The 22,275-nt window shown below is 31.6% G+C and overlaps 1 protein-coding gene across 1 annotated transcript in view; it reads right to left on the bottom strand.

The window, feature by feature from the left end:
* The window catches only part of Smp_155950 (putative protein kinase C, mu), a gene marked incomplete at its 5' end in the record, with an annotated part of 63,949 nt that overhangs the window by 32,284 nt on the left and 9,390 nt on the right, over positions 1-22,275 (bottom strand). The window contains 3 exons of the mRNA XM_018790047.1: positions 435-744; positions 3,122-3,433; positions 21,887-21,979. Coding sequence (XP_018655429.1) covers positions 435-744; positions 3,122-3,433; positions 21,887-21,979 — 715 coding nt within the window. The remainder of the gene's footprint in view (positions 1-434; positions 745-3,121; positions 3,434-21,886; positions 21,980-22,275) is intronic.

Raw genomic sequence — 22,275 nt, 5'->3', positions numbered from 1 at the left:
CGTTTATACTTATAACAAATATGTTCTTACTGGTTAAAAGAATTTTTCCTAATGTTCTAGTGAGAAACCTTGAACAACAGGTTTCAAACATACTGGGAGTAAGAAAGTTATCCCTATTGACCATGGATGGTGTTCGTACAATTACGCAAGCAGAATAGGATTATAAGCGTCGGTTACTAGGAGTCAGCTCATTGTACTATAATTGCCACAAAGCCTGAAGGTCATAGGTTCTGTCTCTACTAAGATAATGGGTACATGCTAATGAAGAGTCCCATACTAGATTGAAATAGATATCCGATTGTATTTTGCGTAAAACAATTATCTTGTTAGATTGATTGGTGATACAAACACTAGATTGAATAACCTCCAGAAACCTTTTGTAATGAAATAAACTATTCACTAATGATTAGCCAGTAAAACAATCAAATTCTTACCATAACAGTGGATTAACCTTTACTAAAGGTCTTTCAATTGAACTTCTTAAATCAGTTGATAATTCATGTAAATCCATTTGTAAAGGAGTTGTTTGATCGACACATTCATTACTCTGTGGATCAGTATCAGCTGATTTAATTAAACCATTAAATTTCATATCTGGTTCACATAATTCTTTAATTTGATGTCGTGAACGAAAATGTGCTTTACGTTTTTCAATTGTTGATTGAATAATTTTTACATCAGTAGAATGAATTAATTTATTATCAGTAGAAGAATTTGATGAAGATAATAATTTTGATGTTGGAACTAAAAAAAATCAAAATAAACAATTGTTATATCCCGAATTGATTTATGAATGGTAACTTTGAGACTAATATGATATTCATATTTCCTATTGTATAATTGTTAAGTAACTAAACTATTCATATTCGTGTCCCTCTTATTATAAGCTTCATTTTAACCTATAGAATATTACTATACGATTTACCTTTCTTTAGTTATCCCTAGTCCATTAATTACTGTATCCCCTATTCACAGTCACATTTGGCCAAAACTTGTACAAATGTTATTTCCTATTTTATGGTATGATGTGGTCTGTTTGTTTGGTATATAAACCCAGTATGTTTGACAATAATGATTCATATTGCAGATGCTGTTATTGGTGTTCTGGACTTAACTTGCTGGGCTAGGTGGATAGCAGGACTGATAAGTGCTCAAGACTGCTCATACGGTTTTTAGTGTATCATTGCTCTGATCGATAATTCACTTCTCTCTAATTGGCGGGTCTCATCACGTTCTTATATATCAACTGGGCAAGAACGCACTCAATCGATATAACAACAATGAAGTTGATTAAATGAAATTTGATCTGAGTAGTACTACAAACAAATGAATCTTCTTGAAAAAAGCTTTTGTAAAATAAGAATAACAGACATTATGAGTTAAAGCAAATTCATTTCATTTTGTTTTTCTTTCTACAATTTCAATATGTTCATTAAAACCATACTAATTATGTACTATCACATTAATAGTCTAAAGGGGCTTTTGTGGAGATTTCAGTAATTTTATATAATTGAAATAATGAGTCAATCGAAGCTAGATCACCATGAAAATCCTGGAAGCCCTAGACGGCTGTTTCGTCCTACTGTGCGACTCCTCAACAGTGTGCATTCACGATCCCGCCTCGCGAGAATTGAACCCAGGACCTATCAGCCTCGCGCGCGAGCGCCTAACCTCTAGACCATTGAGCCGGCATTTATAGTCAGTTAATAAATGTATTAGTCTATGAAAAATTCGATAGAGATTACATAACAAAGTGTGCAGATATTCTTAACACTATTATATAATCTTTCTAAAATACTAGGATCCTCTGAATATTTTGTTACTTAATCACTTTCTTACTTTTTATAGACTAATATATTTCTCAACTCATAATCAATATGATTGTGTAGATTTAGTAAATGATATCATTGAGAGGAAAATTTCATTCACTTCCTAAATGTTCTTTTTTAAAAATACAGATTTCGCTTCAGATCCAATTTTAGTGTTTTCGCACTTTGTTCTGTATGTAAATATATTGCACTTTTTTGTTTCTAAAGGTTGATTTAAGGAACATTGAAATGTCTGGATTAATATTAGATCAACTACCAATCACTACTAATCATTATTTACTCGTTTTCATACAGTTTCTTTTTTATATCTTGGCCATATATATCCTAATGTTTTGATAAACCACGGTGGAGGGTTAATTTAGTCTAATTATTTTCAGGAAAACCATAAGGCTGACCGAAGATTGTTATATAATCTACTCAGATATTGTCTAACACCATGAAATTTAGATTTTGACAATGTTCTAAAAATCATTCCATTTTAATAGTTAAAATTTCCCCCTAATCCCATTAATAAAGGATTTTTTTCATTAAGGTTTGGTTTGTAAATCCTAATCGTTATTCTGTCTAATAGGATTTGATTCAAATATGAATCTGTTTGCTGTCAGCTAATATTATTTGAGAAAAATAGTGTTTTATTCAATAAACATTTTATTAAATATTTTCAAGAACCATCTAAGAAAAGGATTTTATAGTTCACCTCATGGATTAATCTTAGCCAGATAACTATCAAAACACTGAGAGAGACTGTACACCTATTTTGTCCTAGTAGGCAATTCGTCGACAGTACACATCTACTATTCAACTAAGGAAAGAATCTGAAATCTTCAGGTCTGACAACGAGTGCTTAACCTTGAGACTAATTGGTTGACAACCAATGGCTTACATGTTAAAAGTTTAATCAATTCACAGTAACATTCATGAAACGTAACAATTTTCACAAACCTCTATGATAATAGTAATTGATTGCTCACTAGTGACTAACATTGACAGGTATCCCCAGGAGTTCTGATGAGAAGCTGTTAGCAGTGACGTTCAATTACATCGAATGTGAGACTGTTACTCATCAATATTATCCAAACATTGCTTGACAATTCTGTGTATTAATTAAACTTAGTCATGTAAACCATTTTATCACAGCTCAATAGTTCTAATGGGATCACAGATGGCCATTAAAAGTGTCTCATACTGGAACAAAATAACTACGTAGTACCTTGTAGTTTTTGATGGTGATCTGACTAAAATCAGCAAATGATGTAAACTATGGAAAAATGAATTTTTTTAAACTAACTTACTTGGCATTACAGAATGTGGTTGAACTTCTATCAGTTCATTTTTTGATGGTGAACATAGATTTTCTACAGTTACTTGTCTTTGTGTTGCATGTAAAAATCTGTTGGGTTTTTGATCAACTGATGGTGTTTCCGGTTGTTGTTGTTCATTTGTAGTTTGAGAATTAATAGCACTAACTGTCTGTCCACGAAGAAATAAACGTTTTCTAAATTTACTTGGTCCACTTGATGATGATGTGGATGATATTGTCGTTGGATCTTGTACACCTAACAATGTTGTTATTGATAGTGCGGAGGAATTTCTCGATTGTGTATCTATAGTAAGAGATAAGGAATTATGCAACTAAGAAACAATGTGGTAATTAATGACATTTTTGTGTTGTGATTTATTTCTTTACCTCAAAATGACTCACAATCAAATATGATGATACGTTCAATATATCTTTTGATACAGAACCTTAGTTTGCTTTTTTACTGACATTTACTTCAATTATAATACAGTTACACTAAGTTTACTCAGTCATTTTTCAACTAGAAACGTAAATGAAATTTGAAAATTGATATGGGTAGTTCATTAGAGTAATTGCTAAATTCAGCTATTGTAATTTCATGTTAGTTGAAAGGCTTATAAGATACTGCCTAAGTTTTGTTCTCTGAGCTGGATGGTTTGTTCGTGAAGCTTTCATCGTCCTTCTGAACGACATCATCAGCTCAAGTGATTTACTATTTCTCAAGAGTTATATTATTAAAATAAGATGAATAACATCATATGTCACATGCAGCAATAATATCTTAAGGTTTGTTGCAAAACCTTAAAAAAATTACCCAAAGACGGCATTTCGATCTTTAAACACTTATAAATAATCAGAATAGGGTTTTGTGGAGATTTAAGTAATTTCATGGTTGAATTCATGAGTCAATTGAAGCTAGATCACCATGGAAAACCTGGAAGCACTGAATGGTTGTTTTATCCTAGCATGGGACTCCTCAGCAGCACGCTTCCACGATTCCGCCTCGCGAGATTTGAACCCAGTTCCTATCGATCTCACGCGCGAACACTTAACCTCTAAACAGCTGAGCCGGTATCCAATAGTGTCAATATCTAACTTCAGCCATTCCACGAAATTGCTCCACCGTCCGCCATTATCTTCCGTGAGTTGCTTATAAATAATTATTATCTGGTTAGTTTAATCTTTTCTGACTTTATAAAACTTACGCTTTGTACATCATCATCATTCTAAATATAGTTATGACTTTATTGAAGGAATAAATAATGATTAATTTTATTTAAATTTATCTGTTAGAGTGCGTACGTCTATAATTGCTATATTTTGTAGTTATGTAATAAATTTTTGGCTGGTTTAAGTTGTACAAGAGATCAGAAATTCGTTACATTCTGTTTGGTTTATCCTAATCCTAAAATATTTGAAACGATGACAGAATGACCAAGACAACAAGAAAATACAAACATGAAACTTCCTTTAGTTCATCTAAAACTAAAAATATAAATTTATAAGTATGCAAGACTTTGTATTAAATTTATTGATCACATATTCTTAACTAATATCTTCTTTGTTTTTCACCCTATATTCTGATAAATTTCTGCTAATGAATTTGCAGTGTTTTTGAGACTAGTCGAAACGCTTTAACTCTGTATATTTGATCTTAGGTGGTTGAGAATAGTCAACGAGAAACTCTGGATTTTAGTTTCATCTTAGCTGACACTCGTGAACAAGGCATATCCGTAACCTTGAGGAAACTGGTAGCCCTATATGAACCTAGACATATGTTTATTCGTGTCACAGTCAAAACAAATCGTCATTGAGCTATTCCAAAAGTTAATGATTTTCTATAAGATATAAACGTTTACATGACTGACAACTATGTATTGACTGATATCACGTTTAATGATCAAGCTCCATGAATCTAGTTTAAATATGGCCATCGATAATTTATTAAAAAGAGACTGCATTGAGAAGGTAATCACAGCAGCAACTCTAACAATGAAATGCATGGTGGTCAATAAAAAATTAATGATCATTTAGAAGAACGCAAATCATCAATGAATCAGTGATGATGTAATGAATTTTAGCTCTTATTCCATAATGGTTTCATGAAAAAGAGAGTATGGAAATTCTATTGAAAATCACTAAAGGTAATGTAATTATTAGTTTTTTTAAAATTTACTTAGTATTGTTTGTTTGTATCTTCCCATTGATGTCCCAAACACCAATCGAAGGATACAAACAAACAATACTAAGTGAATTTAAACTTCCCCCCATTGCACAAGCAAGTGGCTATCAGGACTCAGTAGACAAATGGATAACGCGATGGCGTTTGATGCGAAAGGTACTAGGTTCGATTCCCAGAGTGAACATCAACTGTGAGATGCAGGTACATCCAGCTGACGAGTCCCAAATAGGACAAAACTGGCGTCCTGGATCCCACCGCTAGTCACTATCCATCTTTGCTTATATTAGTTTTTTTTGTTTTTTTGAATAAAAATAATAAACACTTATGAGGGTAACCTAGTAGAAAGAATGCAAACTCTTAATAGAATAAACAAAATCACATGATATTTGTCCAGTATGAAATAAGGGAAGATTTTAAAAGTAAATTTCTTAGATGTTTCAATCATTATTTTTTTCTTTATTTAATTCATGTTATGGAATAATCTGTAAACTTATGATGTTGACTGGATAGAACTAGAAAGGAAGGCCCAGGACAGAGTGGGTTGGAGAATGCTGATCGGTGACCTATACTCCATTGAGAATAACAGGCGTAAGTAAATAAGTAAGTTATGATGTTGATATATCTCTTGGCATTATTATAACCTGTATATTCATTGGCAATAATAAAAATATATTATTGTATATATTCACTATCGTTACTTTTTAGATCAATCTTTAGTAGAAGATTATTTAGCTTTTTTTTATCATTTATCGGTGACCTAAAAGATATATAGTAAAAGGAAATCGGATAAAGTATATTTATATATAGGCTTATTGATTAATTTTTCGAACTTATATGGTATGTGGGATATATCTCTTCACACTTATTATACATAGTTGACTACGAATATATCTATAACAAACTATTTCTTCCTGTATTAGAGTTTTTCAAAAGTTTAGTATATTTAAGTGTCGAGTATTGATTAACTTTCAAACTGTATGATTATTCATTATTGAGTAAGTACCTTTCTCACTAATCCAAATAAAAGCCCTAGATTCAATTACTTTCAAATCTAAGGGTAACAATGAAAACTCAATTTAGGATGAAACAACTTCGTTATTTTATGATTTTCCTTGCTAATATCAATAAAATGAAAAAAAAAACAATCTTTGAATTGAAAAAATAGTCCCTACAAACCACCAATATAAACATTATAATCTCCATTGATTACACTCATATGGGCTTTTAAGTAACATAAACTTCATATGATGTATACATTTTCTCTCTCTCTAATACAAATACACATTATGTAATAATTTCATTAGGAGACAGAAAAGTGAATATATACTAGATCCATGAATATTTATTTAACGATTATCTTTAGGATAACAACTCTTCTCTAATTCTGAGACAATTCATCTTGAATCCTTTGATGATGATTTTATAATTTTCTCTAAATTATTGAAATCACAGAAAAATATACTTATCAAAACACTGAGACCTGGTCATTTATACTTTTTTCTATCCAAAAGTAGGATGTTGCATTTTTTATTGTTAAATGAAGTTTGTCTAATGAATATTTATAATTTAGCCTAGACAGTTCAATCTACTCATTAGTTTTAACTTCAAAATGAAATACATATCTAAATTTTTTATTTTGGTCAAAATCTAGTTAATGCTAGTTTGATTCTTTTATGATACTAGAAGAGATGACAAAATGAGAAGAAAGTATACATCTTTGTTAATACTCTAGGTAGTTCAAGGTTTTTAAACTTAATCTTATTTTAGGCAATATGTCATAATAGGTTTCCTTCATAAGCATAGTTGAGAACCTTATGGGACTCCTCAGCAGTGCGAAACGGCCGTCCAGTGTTTCCAGGTTTTCCATGGTAGTCTAGCTTCAATTGACTCATGCTTTCAACTATGAAATCTGTCATTATTAAATTTGTGAAGATTCAGTAATAAATGTACGTTTGAACTTTATTTACACCTGTATTTTTAAGTTCAATTAGTTGGAAAATTTGATTAATTTAAGGAAAATCAGCAATAGGAATTATATGATAATTTTAATAGTTGAATTCATTAGTCAAACTAGGCTAGACGACCTAAAAGCAATGGATAGCCGCTTCATCCTAGTATGGGACTCCTCAGCAATACGCATCCACGATGCTGTAAGCGAGACACAAACATTGGACCTCCGGTCTCGCGAGTGAACGCTTAACATCTAGACCACTGAGCCAGCATCGAACGGTGTTAATATCTAACTTTAACCGATTTGATGACCCTTTAATTTTCTTATAATTCAAATTATCTCGTTACTATGTTAAAAATATTTATCTTTGTATTTTAATTGATTGAAAGTATAAACCATTAAAACAAACGTTTGAACATGTTCAACTTATTTATCTAAAGTATATAAATAAGTCATTGCATTTTAAATAGTTTGCATAATAACCTTACTTGTTTTCATTAAATACTTAAATTAAATGGTGGAATGTACCAGAACTACGTATTAACACTTTTTCATGATCAACTTTCTAATGAATATATGTATTTAAAAAAGGTAGTTGACTTTGGCAAGATATCTCTCTTTACTAAAAAAAAAAGTCATGCAAACTGCCTAAAAAATTTTATTCCAAGTAATGAAATATGAATTCTGTAAACATAATACACCTTAAGACTAAATGATCTATTTCAAATAGAATGATAATGTTTATAAAAAGTTTATGAATAATTATTAACTGAACTTTATATGATAAATTCAAAGTATTAAATAAGAAAGATCGGTTCAGCGAATAGTCCTCTTTTCGGCGTATGCATTTTCAAAGTTGTACAATCGCAAATATATATATATATTTTTCAGGATGATAATAGTTTACATGCTCATGTGGAGCCAGGTATATAGGTCATTCAATGCGTACTTTATCCAAAATAATTCAAGAACATTAACCGGCTTGGCTAAGAAGAGGAGGAAACGGCTGAATAAGAAGTTCAATAATGAAACAACTTGTAAACACAGGTCACTCAATCAAGACAGACTCTGCGTTCAAAGGCATCTGCAAGGTAAGTAGACGTCTTCCAAATAAAATTAGAATGCATCTTCTTAGCATCGCCGAAGCAATAGCCATGAATCAGGGTAAACTAGAATTGTGTATCCCAAAAAGATTGGTACAACCTGTTCTTCTACTATGGTCTTATTGACTCATAATGTCTTAATGCGTGTAATCCGTTTACTAAATTTAAAATACACATTTAGAAGTATGTTCATTTAGAGAATAGACTTAAAACTAAGCTATATTACCAACTGAAATCTTTTATTTATTTCATAATTAATGTTGTGACTTGATATAAATAATGGGTAATAAGTGCATCAAAATGAACCGAATCAAACATTCATACATGTAGTTATTTAACCTGATATTTGATTCAAGAACCATTAAAAAAAATCCATTAATCATTTGAAATAAATCAAAGAACCAAGTTTTATAAGCAAAGATGGGTAGTGGCTAACAGTGGGATCTAGGACGCGTTTCGTTTTATTTGGGACTCGTTAACTGGATGTATCTGTATCTCAGAGTTGATGTTCACTCTGAGATTCGAACCCACTATCGTTCGCTTCAAACGCCATCACGTAATCCACTTATCTCCTGAGTTCTGATAATCACCAACTTGTGAAATGGGGGACAGTTTTTTTGAAACGAACGGTAATGGCTTCGAGTCCCTGATTGAATTTCAGCTATGAGACGCAGGTACATACACCTGACGAGCTCCAAATAAGACAAAGCGCGCATCTTAGATCCCGCTCCTAGACACCATCCATCTTTGCTAGTAGTGATTGTGACTCAAGGCAGTTCTGGGGTAATCTGCACAGGAAATACATATGCCAATATGATAATGATCAATTGCAGTTTTAAGTACCAATGGGAAGATTCAAATAAACAATATAAAAATGAACTAAAGAGTAAACATGTTTCATATGAATATACAGCTACGTCGTTTTAAAAAAACTATGACAAAACACATTTTATTAAGAATCATTAACTTATATCCTTTATTCCAAAATATACATTTGCACTGAAAATGATTTCCATTTAACCCTAAACTTGTGCTCATAAATGTTGAACAAGATGCGAATTTCCCTAGAAGAATATTCTACATTCATATTTTTTTATTCGAAATGGTTAGAGGTGGTCGACAAAAATGTTTATGCGCAAGTGTAGAGGGTATTATTGCAAAAGTGTAACACTTATATACTCTAATCATTCAGTTCATTTGCTCTCTTGATCTTCAACGTATATAGGTCATATTCACTGTCTGCGTTTTTTTTTTATAGCTTCGATAGTACTAACTAGATGACAAAAAGACAATAACGTTCAATAGCTAAATCTTTATAAGTACTAATCACTTCAGTACGTCCAATTTCTTCAGAATATTGTTACACTATCATTGATATCAGTCTATTAACCTCTTTCTAAAATCTATGCAAGGAACAAGATCTCTCATAACTCATAAACTTATATTGATAGAACCTATTCACTAAATTATTCACTTTAACCATCAAATTTGTTTTCTTCAATCGTTTGTATTAGCTATTTGTTTTTCTAGGATATCATTCTTCATGTTTTATTCTATTTTACATTATTCTTTGTATTATGTAACAATTTTAAAGGTATCATTATTGTCAACTTATTGGTTTCGAACACTGATTCTTATGAATATGAATGGTCTTTTTCATTTATTCATTGTCTTTGTCAGTTTGTTACATATCTATCAAAGAATATTTGTTATTTATTGGTTAGTTACTTTACGTATATCTATGTTATGTGAATGATATAAATTGTAAGCCTTAAAGACTAGTCACTGATAACCAATTTGGCAGGTATTTACAAAGAGCTACTTAAATGAATAAACCGAATTATTGATTTATACTCAATAATATCTAAAGTAGAGTTAAATGGTGTATATGATTTAAAGGTTTTGAAAGTGGACCACCTGTTTTATCCTCATCATTTTTCTGGTAACAGAGAGTGTATGACAGTGAGATGGTGGAGAAGATTTGTAGCTAAGGTGGATGATTTTGATGAGAGTTTTGTTCTCTGAGCTAAATGGTTTGGTCGTGGAGCTGTCATCGTCCCTCATACACTTCATTTCTACCTGAAGTTTGTGCTGATGACATCGTTCAGAAGGACGATGAAAGCTTCATGATCAAACCATGGTTTTGTGGAGATTTAATATTTATCAAATGTAGGACAGTGTTAAAGATGAAATTAAGAAAACATGAATAGGAAATGAAAGCGTTTCTATAAAATGTATACAGTGGATTACAAAGTTTCTATTGACATTAATTATTAAATCTAAAATCTGGAAAAGTTAGGATGTATATTTTAATCCTAATGACAGTAATATTTTATTTATTATCATCATTTGTGTGATATGTTTATCACTGTAACTAGAATTATAGTCCCTCGAGCATGCGGTATTCGGTCAAAAAGTTTAAAACTTCACTTTTATGTTACTTAACTTATTGTAGACCTCAAATGGAATGTATCAGATAATAAATGGTCATCGGTTCTATATAAACACGTTTTTGGTACTGTTATAGACCTGTTTATAGATATTAAGTCTTTGTATAATTCATATCCGTAAAAAAACTGAGGAGATAATAGAAAAGGCAAAGAATAAATGGTTAAGCATATTTGTTAACAGTTCAAAATATTTCATTGAAAGCACTAATCGATCTAAGTTAGACGACCAATGAAAACCAGAAAGCTTTGGACGACGGTTTCGTTTTAGCATGAAGCTTTTCATTAGTGTGTGTCCCCGACCTCGCAACTGGGAATCTAACCTAGGACTAGTAGTATCACTCACGAATGCTTAAATTCTAGACCACTGGGATGAGATCCGGAGCATATATGAGCACTGCTGAGGAATCTCACACCAAATAGGTACTGCCGTCCAGTGCTTACAGATTTTCTAGCGTACATGAACTTATGATTTCAGTGAAATGCAACAGTCTTCACAATCCCATACTCACAGTTCAAACATTATTTAATAACTCGGTCAAAAGTATCTTTCAAGGAACAAAAAGACAAACAGAAATTCATCATTATCAAACTTCAGCGTCTTGGTGTTAAGACCCTATGGACAAATCTAGGTGGATAATCATTTCAAACGATTATCTGTCGGAGTTTGAGTAGTTTGTCGTCTATTGTTATTAAAACATATTCTCCTAGTCCTTTAGGATAAACAGTGAATGAAGTTTCTGATTTGACTCAATGAGACGCAGGTATGTAATTTAGTTAGTTTTTTATACATAGATCTCTGTAAAAAAGCCATCTGACTTTTTCAACCGCACATCAAGAAAATGAAATTCTTCGTCCGTTTCTGCTTTCGATGTGAACCGAATATATTTACCATACAACTATAAATACGAATGTATGGCTTAAGTAATTAGGTCGGAAAGAACAATTTTCTTTTTTGAATTCTCTTGATTTTTTTATAAAAGTATTTTTTCCCCATTATATTAGCTCCAGGACATAACATTTTTTTCTTGATTATCATAGCAAATCACATGGCAAACCGAAAATAAGATTCACGTTTAATATCCCCATACTAATATTCAATAAAGTAATACATATGGTACGATGAAAGTTATTAGTTATCATTTCTTTCTCTTATTAACTTAATATAGATTTAAAAGTATCTTAAAGAACCAATCTTAACTATATAAATTGAGTCCACATATTTCTTGTGAATGTTCCATATAATTCTACGTCAAATAACGTTAGAAATAATGATGTAATGTAACATTGCATGATTTGATATGTACCACGTAGTTCATAGCATGGTAAATATTAGAATCCTATAACTAATCGAATACTAATAGAACAGTAACATAAGCCGAATAAATTGAAATACAGCATTTATTACGAAACAGTCAAGTTTATCGGGGGAACCAATGAAATTCTTAGAACAATTGATGACAATTTATTACATTTAATTTGAAAACTATAAGAAGTATAGTAATATACAACTAAATGATTACTGAGTAGTGACTAATCTCATGTTGATAGAATTCTATCGATAAAGTTGCAATGGGAACACTAGCCTAAGTGACTTGACGTAGTATGAACTATACTGAGATGTAAGGTGGTAGTTTCAAATAATCGACGGAAGACCCGGGACCTTGATTTCAGACTATCTGCCACTCGTTTTACATCTCAAGACAAAGAGAATATCATTATATAATTGGGTTAAAATTCACTCGTAGAGATTTTTTCAAGTTGTTTCAGTTCATGATGTTTAAGGTTTCAAAAGTGTAAAGTGATTATACACATCCATATGTTTTAATTGATTGTCCTCCATAAGGACTATAGGTTATTCACTATAATGTAGGCATACAATGACACTGATGCAAAATTAATCACCTAGAAATAACTAAGTTGTTGTATATTTAACTCGTATTTTGAATTCCAAAAATCAAGCGTTTCATTCTTACGTACAAACTATCGTTATCTATTTCTTAGCTTAATGATTCTAAATACACAACACCCGGTTTATTCTCTTTTACAAGTCACTGATTAACTAGTAAAATGTATACAAGAAGTAGGTTACATTGCACATTTACTAAATGGTTTCATCATCCATTGGCAAACTATAAAATCATATAGTATCGGTCAGTATGAGGTTGTGTGCGTATTCACTTCCCTTTATCTGACTACTAACAGTTCATCACACCAAGTTCGTGGTCGACATCATTTTCAAACTACAAAGTTTTTCCTTTGACAGATATTTATCTTCAATTTCATTACTTTCATTTAACTTGAGCATTACCACCCTTGGATCCAGGCTCAGTGAACTAAAGGTTAAGCGTTCACGCGTGAGCATGGAGGTTCTATGTTCGTATCCCGCGTATGGGATCGTGAACGCTCACAGCTGAGGAGTCCCATACTAGGTTTTCAGTGATGCTTTAAGACCGATCGATTCATGATCTCAATAAAAAACTCAACAATCTTCACAACCCTATACTGATAAGTACAAAAGAATATATATATTTGTACATATAATTTAATATACTTTAAGGGAGATCATTTGATTATGGAGATTTCGCAAGAACATCGGCAGTAATCAAAAATGTATTTTCTTCTACAAATCTGTAAATACTCATCATTTTGTTTAATGATACTTATACTTGAAAAAAAGAATTGTCAAATCAGTAATAACAAATGTAACTAGTTAGTACAAAACATGAGTTTTATGTTATTTCAGTGACTTATCATTCATTTTATTTGATAATTTTTGTTGTGTCAGCGAGACCATAATTTATGGATGGACAAATCAGGAACATTTGAGGGATTTGAAGGTAATGGCGCCGTTACCTTCAAATCGAATTTGAAGCATACATGAAAAGGATGAATAGTAACTGGAATTAACATATGGAGAATTTCGCTGACTTACAAGAATAGAATTCATGAAAAATGCCATGAAAACCGCAGCAGAAATTGTTCAGAGTTCTTTCCTATATACTTATCAATACAGGTACACATATATATTTAAAAAAGAAACCCGATGTTGTAAAATATACCCTTGATCATTATTAATATATAATTTTATAATGAGAAAAGTTTGTTCTTACTATATTTTTCATGCATAAATATCATAGAATTTGATTCACTTGTATTATATAATCATTAATAAGGATCAATATTCATTGTATGATATAGTGAGCAATGAACGAACGGTTTAGTGACCGATGATATTGATAAATGTTTCCAGTTATTTATGTTATTTAATCGCAATTTTAGGAAGTAACCATATTAGTTATATCTATTAGATATAAACGATCACTTTTATGATATTACATATATATATATATATATATATATATATATATATACCTTTTCCATAAATTATTCACTAATTAATGCTAAGTGTTATTGAGTTTAATGCTAACAAATCAGACTAACAATCAGTTTAATTCTTATAAACATTAGTATATTCAAAATATTTAGTTTGATTTATTTTTAATATCATCAGAAGGGGGTTATTTGTGGAGATTAATAGTAATTTTATAGTCAAAATCATTAGTCAGTTGAAGCTAGATCACAGGTAGATCAGCAGTGCACATCCACAATCCCGCCTCGCGAGATTCAAATCCAGAAGCTATCAGTCTAGCGCGCGAGCGCTTAACTGCCAAACCATTGAACCGGCATCCAAGGGTGTGAAATCAAGTAGATTCTCATCTGCAGTCTTGGTGTTTCTAATTTTACAGTCCGATTTATCCCGTTAGTTGTTGTTGTTGTTGAAGTACCACGATATTACGCGGTTCCAACACAGTTTATTTGAAAATAAACGATATAAATGATAGTAATGGTAGTAGTAGTAGAGTAGTTTAGTGTGGTGTACGAGAACACAAGTGAGGACAGTCGAACATATTTGAAAACAAAGTTACAGATTGTCATAGTAAAATCTGACAACCATACAGTTAATACTTAATTTGAAAAATGTTAATTATTTGTTGCAAACTTGACTGTTCCCTTTGCAAATATCCATCAATCATTTCAGACTTCATTGTTCCTTCGTTTCCATACCAATTATTCTCTGTTCTCGTCCTCTTTTCCTCGATCTTCTTAACCTTTTGCCTCCAGATATTTCACTCTCGATTGATGATATATACTGCTTATATCCATCGACAACAGTAGCCCACACCACAGTGGTATTAATAGTAATAGTAGTGGTAGTAGTTGAATTTATGTTTGCTCATGTGACTCATTTTCTCTTATAAGCAGATAATAATAACAATAATAGCTATATTCAACAAATAACTCTTTGAAAAATACGTTCGGATTGTGATTATTCAAAATATGTTTTAAAAAATATTTCTATTAGTTAGTGTTTTCCAGTTGTATTCAGTTGATAATGTTTCCTATCAGCATAACTATTTTTCCATTCATCATGTATTCATATACATTAGATATTTGATTTTCAATATATTTATTGCTCATCTCTTCAAAGTATAAATAAAAAAGGATTTTTTTGGTATTTAGCAACAAAATAATTTGCAACCATTTAACAACAGTGTATGAACCTATACAGTTATCATTTCTAATTGTTCTGTTTGAAGAAATTTAAAACAGATAAGTTAATTGTAATAGTTATGCAGTTGGAAAACATGTTGTCGAAATGTTAGAACAGTCCACCGTAGCATAAACATACTCATACATACATTACAGACACAAGTTACAGGACGATGTATAAATGAATAGATTTATGTTTTATCAATAATATTATCAGTTACAAGCAAATTTTATAGGTATATGTTTGACTGAGACGTAATCACAATTGATTGATCACTGAGTGGTGATCAATGTCATGCGTGTCAGTTCTACAGGAGGTCGGTCGCGGCCCAAATAGCTCAGTGGTAGGCTGGGTGATATGGGATCGAATCAGTCAGGGAGCACCAGTTCCCTCAAAATTACTGGCACACCTTGCTGACGAGTGTCAAGTAGCACGAAACTCGGGTTCAGGGTTTCCTGTTGACCACCTCCAACCACCATCTTATCTCAACATAGTGCACGCAGTGTCGAGCCAACTAGACTAATGGCCACATTACAACTTGATCGATAGCATTCGATCAGCACTAAGAAGGACTTGACACGTATGACGTTGATCACCACCCAGTGATCAATCGATTGTGATGATAAAATCTCCAAAATCTACAAGAATATAAAGACAAAGTCTACTCAAGGAAATTGTTTTGGTATTATATTTTTGTTAATTTGTCTAAGTAGTAAAAGAAATAACCAAATACTTTATTTTATTCAGTCATGTGTTATGGTTGTTAGATTACTTCTATTAGCATTATCTCAAATAAAATGTAGCATTTAAGTGATATGAATTTAACTATTATGGGAAAAACAAAAGTTTTCCTGCTAGTTTTGTACTGACTATCCTTATGAGTGACCCATTCATTCAAAACGTATTTATTATCAAGTTTGAGGACTTTATCAGTTATATCAGTTATATCTTCTTACTTTCATGAATAAAACCAAAAGATAAATAGATATTTCATGCATGTAGTATGATTACATTTTGTCTTATAAATGTAAACCTTTCTAAGGAGCATATATAAATGCATATATAATACATAATGCTAATGAACTTCAAAAATATTGGATAATTTTTGTAGCTGTATCTATTCACAATTTTAATGGTTTTATATCCTAGATAAATACCTAACATATCAATAGGAAAAAAAATATTGCTTTACCATTTTAACCAATAGTTGTTAAGTGGAATCATTCACATTCCATTTAAATTTTTTTACCTTAACGACTAATTATCGTTTAATTCATAAACTCTATCCTTAACTTATTTCTTCATATTATATAACGGTTTGATTGTTAGTATAAAATATTTCCAGAGAAAAATTCGCGTTGTTTTTGGTTTAAACTAAGTAGCACTAGACAGTTTTTTGGAACTCGTTATCTATAATTGTCAATATGTTTGACGATCTTGTATTCAATCTCTGGATGGTATATTGGGTAGTCACTTGTGACGAGTTCCATACTAAGAAGATACAGAAACACGTTACCTCAAAGTCTTTAATTTTTATATAAAACAGATACCGTTTATATCTTAGAGTCTATACATAAATCCAGTTTAAATATAACAATAATAATGGTTATCTAAAATTATGAATAAATTTGAATAATTTTTTGTTAACCTAGGCACATCTTCAAAATAATAAACTGATATAGAAAAACAAAATAAGACATCTGGTATTTACTCAATCTGTACTTATGAAAAATATTTTAATCTCTATCTGGCGAGTACTCTCGCTCTAGCTCTCTCTCGGTCTCTATTTCTCTCTCTCGCTATTTCTCTCAGATACACACATACAAAACACGCCAAATTGATCAATATACATAATGATGAATACATCAGGAATAGATTTTATCGAAATATACAATATATAAACAATTTAATCTGCTTTATTAAGCATGAAAATTTATTAGAATACTTTATTGATGCATGCTTAATTTATTTATTCAGTTTGCTTTATTTGTTTGTATTTTTCCCATTTGTTTTAAATAAAGAATTTTTTTTATTATTTATAACTGATTATCAGTTGACTGATTTATTTAAAGAATGTTGAACAAAAAAATATTGAAAAATAACATAGTAACAATAATAATAAGAAGAATTATTATTATATCGATTGAGTGTAAGTGCCCTGTTAATATATATATGATGTTATAAGACTGCCTATCAGGGAGTAGTGAATGATCGATCAGAGTAATGATACACAAAAGCCGTCTTGAGCAGTCTTGAGTACTTATCAGTCCTGCTATCTACCTAGTCGAGCCAGTTATGTTCAGAACACTAATAACAACCTCTGCAATATGAATTATTATCCTCAAACGTACTGGGTTTATATACCAAACAAACAGACCACATCATACCATAAAATAGGAAATAACATTTGTACAAGATTTAACCAAATGTGACTGTGAATAGGGGGAACAGTAATTAATGGACTAAGGATAACTCAAGAATGGTAGATCGTAGAATAATAGTACATAGGTCAAAATAAAGCTTATAATAAGAGGGACACGTATATGAATAGCTTAATTACTTAAGAATTATACAATAGGAAATATACGTATCATATTCGTCCATAAATAGTCCTCAGTGTTACCATTCATATTGTTATGATGTTCAATATTGGATTGAATGATATTCGATATATATACAATTTTTTTTTATTTTATAAATATCCTTAGGATTAAAGTTAACATATTTATTTTGTTTTGTACGTATATGTCAAATTTCACTAAGTTGGTACTAAGTACTTAAGCTATGAATATTAAGTGTAATATTCAGCCTTTAGACTTACTGATTTGAACTTGACAATATAAATGAGAAGAGACCTTCAAACTTGATGCTAATCAAGTTGGAATAAAACTGTTTGAATATGGCTTATTACTGTTGTTATTTTTATCAATATAAATACAACACAACAACTCCTAAATCAGTTATTTATTTGCTTGCAAGCACTATATTATTTGAAACTGAAGTGTTTCCACACCTTTCATCTTATATTTACAGATTTTATCAAAACTGAAGTCTAATGAGTGTAATTGTCTACAACTGGTGCATCATCGAGTAGTGAACAATGTCATCTTGATCTATCACTTTATTCTTGATTGAGTCATTTAGATTAGCGACTTTATTTGTGCAATAGAATTTGATCATTATTATTGGGTTAGATAAATGTCATTAGTTAACTAAGTGGTCAATCGATTGTAAATATCTCTTACTTTTGTAAGAGGTCAACAGAAGCCCTGAATATGTCAAAGTTAATATTTCAAACTGTGAATGTGGGTGACTCAAGATCGGATCCGTTAGAAGGCACAAGTTTTCCTACCAATTTCAGCTACAACTTACTGACAAGTATTAAACAGTAAAATTTCTAGGTTCAAGCTTTCCTGTCGACTATGACCAACTATCTAACATCTCAATATAATTGTGTATTTTTAACTGTATGATATATTAACCCAAACAACAAATAAAGAATATTTATTTGGGTAAAAGCATTAAAGCAAATATAAATTAACATACTAAATCTCCACAAAAACCCCTAATAATAATCATATGCTCACTAGTGACTGACTTCGGGAGGTACATCTAGTAGATCTATTGAGAAGCGGTGACCAGTGGAGTTCAACCAGGTCTGTTGTGAGATAGGAACTCACGGAAGACAATTGGCGAACGGTTGCTCAACTTCGTGGACTGGTTGGAGTTAGACATAAACACCATGGGATGCCGGCTCATTGGTCTAGATGTTAAGTGCTCTGGCGCGAGACTGGTAGGTCCTGGGTTCGAATCTCGCGAGGCGAGGTCATGGGTGTGTACTACCGTCCAGTGCTTCCAGGTTTTCCCTGGTGGTCTAGTTTCAATTGACTCACGCTTTCAACTATGAAAATACTAAATCTCCACAAAACTCCTTCTGATAATTATTATAAGAGTTTATTTTCGTATTCACGAAGTAAACGTTAACAAACTCATTCGAGCCAGGATAGGAGAAAATATAAAAGATTACCATGCTGCTAAAATTTATTTGTTTTAAATGCTCTCCAAATATTTCAAGAGTTGGTTAGATTTCGAAAGACGTAAAAAGAAAAATATAAAATGAATATAAATTCTGATTATCTTATGGGTTTCATAGAATGATTTTTCTTGCTCAATAATCTACAATTATTCATTCCGTGATTAAAATATTCACATCTCAGTAGATTTCTGTATGATTGATTGCTTCACTTAATAATATCAGTTATATTCATTGAAGTGACATTAAAAGATTTTGATGATTTTAATCAGACATAGAGTTTTTAAACAATTATTTAATAATTTCAGTAGTTGAGATCATGAAACAATTGAAGCTAGACCACCATAGAAAACGTGAAAGCAATGGAAGATCGTTTCGTCCTATTTTGAGACTCCTCAGGAGTACGCATACACGACCCCGTCTCGCGAGATCTGAACCCAAGACCTATCAGTCTCTCGCGCGAGCGCTTAACCTGTAGACCATTGAGCCGGCATTCAACGGTGTTAATGCCTAACTTCAACCAATCCATGAAATTGAGCGACACATCCATCAAAGTCTTCAGTGAGTTCCTATCTCACAACAGACCTGGTTTTAACTCTGCTGGTCACTGCTTCTCACTGGAACTCCAAAAAATACCTCTTGAAGCCAGTCACTAGTGAGGATATGATTATTATCAGAAGGGGTTTTTGTGAATATTATAGTAAGTTCAATAGTTGAGATCATGAGTCAATTGAAGCTAGACCACTATGGAAAACCTGGAAGCCTTGGACGGCCATTTCGTCCTTTATAATATACAAGACATCTGAGAAATATTTAAAGATAGATATCAACATTTAGGAGGTCAAGTTTTGCATCAATTTGCATCAGAAATAAGCACGTATATTCATAGGATCATCGTTCACGTGTATAATTATGATTACTCCCTATTCCCATTCTTTCTTCTTTGATCTTTCCAACCTTCTGTTACCAGACATTCTACTTCTGATTGGTGTTATATACCACTTATGTCGACATAATTAGCATACACCACATCACTACATTGATATTTGAACTTCATAAAACTAATTTCAAACTAAAATATTCAACTTCTATTGGTTAACTCAAACTTACTTATCAAATTATTTAATAAATAATAATAACTTCACTATTCCTATTAAGAGTAAGAGATTTCGCAACATAATTGAATAATTGTGATTCTGATTGATGATACCATAATAAAATGCAACACATCTCTTCCATTTATAACTGACAATACGTATGACTTATATATAACATCTGGTTAGAGTTTTTGTAGCAAGGTTGTTTTCTATGGGATGGGTTTGCTGACCCTTTGCTTAACCCTCCTCCTTTACCGGAGCATGGAAACAACAATAACTTTGAAAGAGGTACAGGTGGAAAACGGAAAATAAGAAGACCAATGAACACACTTCATCGGAAATTGGAAGCAGACATGAAAAGGATGAATGGAAACTGGAAAGAACTGGAACAAACTGGATCCAGAACAGAATTTGATGGAGAATGCCGGTGGTCGGCCTATGCTCCTGCACGAGGGATAACAGGTGTAAATAAGTAATAATAATAAGTAATAAGTAATATATAATATCAATCACAGTTTAACCTGAATGATTGAATAATTTGATCCTAAAGAACCGTGATGAACTGTCTTGAATTCAGAAATGCATTTTCAAAAATCACTTCAATGAATTACAAATGAGTGTACAACTTCGAAATCTGCACTTAAACCATTTGCCCATTATAGATATTACTATTATTATTATTGTCATTATTATTAGTGACCTTATTCAATATTATATTTTTGGTACAATGTAAAATTCTCAGCGGAAAGTATTTCAACAAGTTTCCGTCGCTTATTTCTTGATTAATCTTGACGACAGACATTTACTAGTCACCAATTAGATGTTAACAGTTTAGGAATCGACATATGAATAATGTACATTCTTTTCAATGTAAATTACCAGCAATCACGATGTCTCTGATTGTACGTTTTTGTAACTTGTACAGAGAAAGGTGGTAAACTTTTCATAAACACACCTGAATTGATTGTCTGGTTAAACAAACAAAAACAGATGATTTGCCGAAATATCTAGATAGATGGAACAGGTAGCCCAGATGTTCATCAGGTCACCAAGTATGTTGTATTGATCTATTTATACAATTCTTCAATAAGAGAGGAATATAGTTCAACGACTTTTAATAAACACTACAGCTGACTGCACAAATACTAAATTATATAGAAAACTACTGACTTTTATTAAAAATGTATGATGATTATCGGCTTATCATTGAGGCACCATCAATGCTTCGTTTGGTGATCTACATCTCATAATGAATAATCAAATTTGAAGAGAAGAGAGCAGATATAATGTAATCATAACTTCTTCTGTGAAATGTAACTAACAAAGCTAACGGGCGAAAAACTTTTTATAGTGTATAGAGCATCAGAAAAATCAAACCGTCATATTTACCTTTGATAGGATTATCTTCTTGAGAAAATTGTTCACCATCACAATTGTTCGGTATCGATGTAGCGCATTTCTTATGTACCCATAATTTACAGTCTGTTTTAAAAGAATGAATAAAGCGCAAAGATCATTGTCGGTTTACTTATAAAAGATAAAACAACTAGATAATATAAAATGACATTTTCAGGACCAAACATTGAAGATAGTATGCTTTAAAAGGACTTTTTTCGAATAGGAAATATAGGGCTAAATACCGAAATAAAAATACAGTACATATTACATATGTATCACTAAAATATGTAATTATATATATATATATGATGTAACGTGTTTGGAGATGGTCGGTATGTAGCTCTGAACCTGGGTCTCGTGCCGCTTGAAACTGGTCATTA

The sequence above is a fragment of the Schistosoma mansoni genome, chromosome W (genome assembly GCF_000237925.1).
Source record: "Schistosoma mansoni strain Puerto Rico chromosome W, complete genome".
Classification (NCBI taxonomy): Eukaryota; Metazoa; Platyhelminthes; class Trematoda; order Strigeidida; family Schistosomatidae; genus Schistosoma; species Schistosoma mansoni.
The sequence above is the reverse complement of the archived record's forward strand: the minus strand, read 5'-3'. Positions and strand labels throughout refer to the sequence as shown.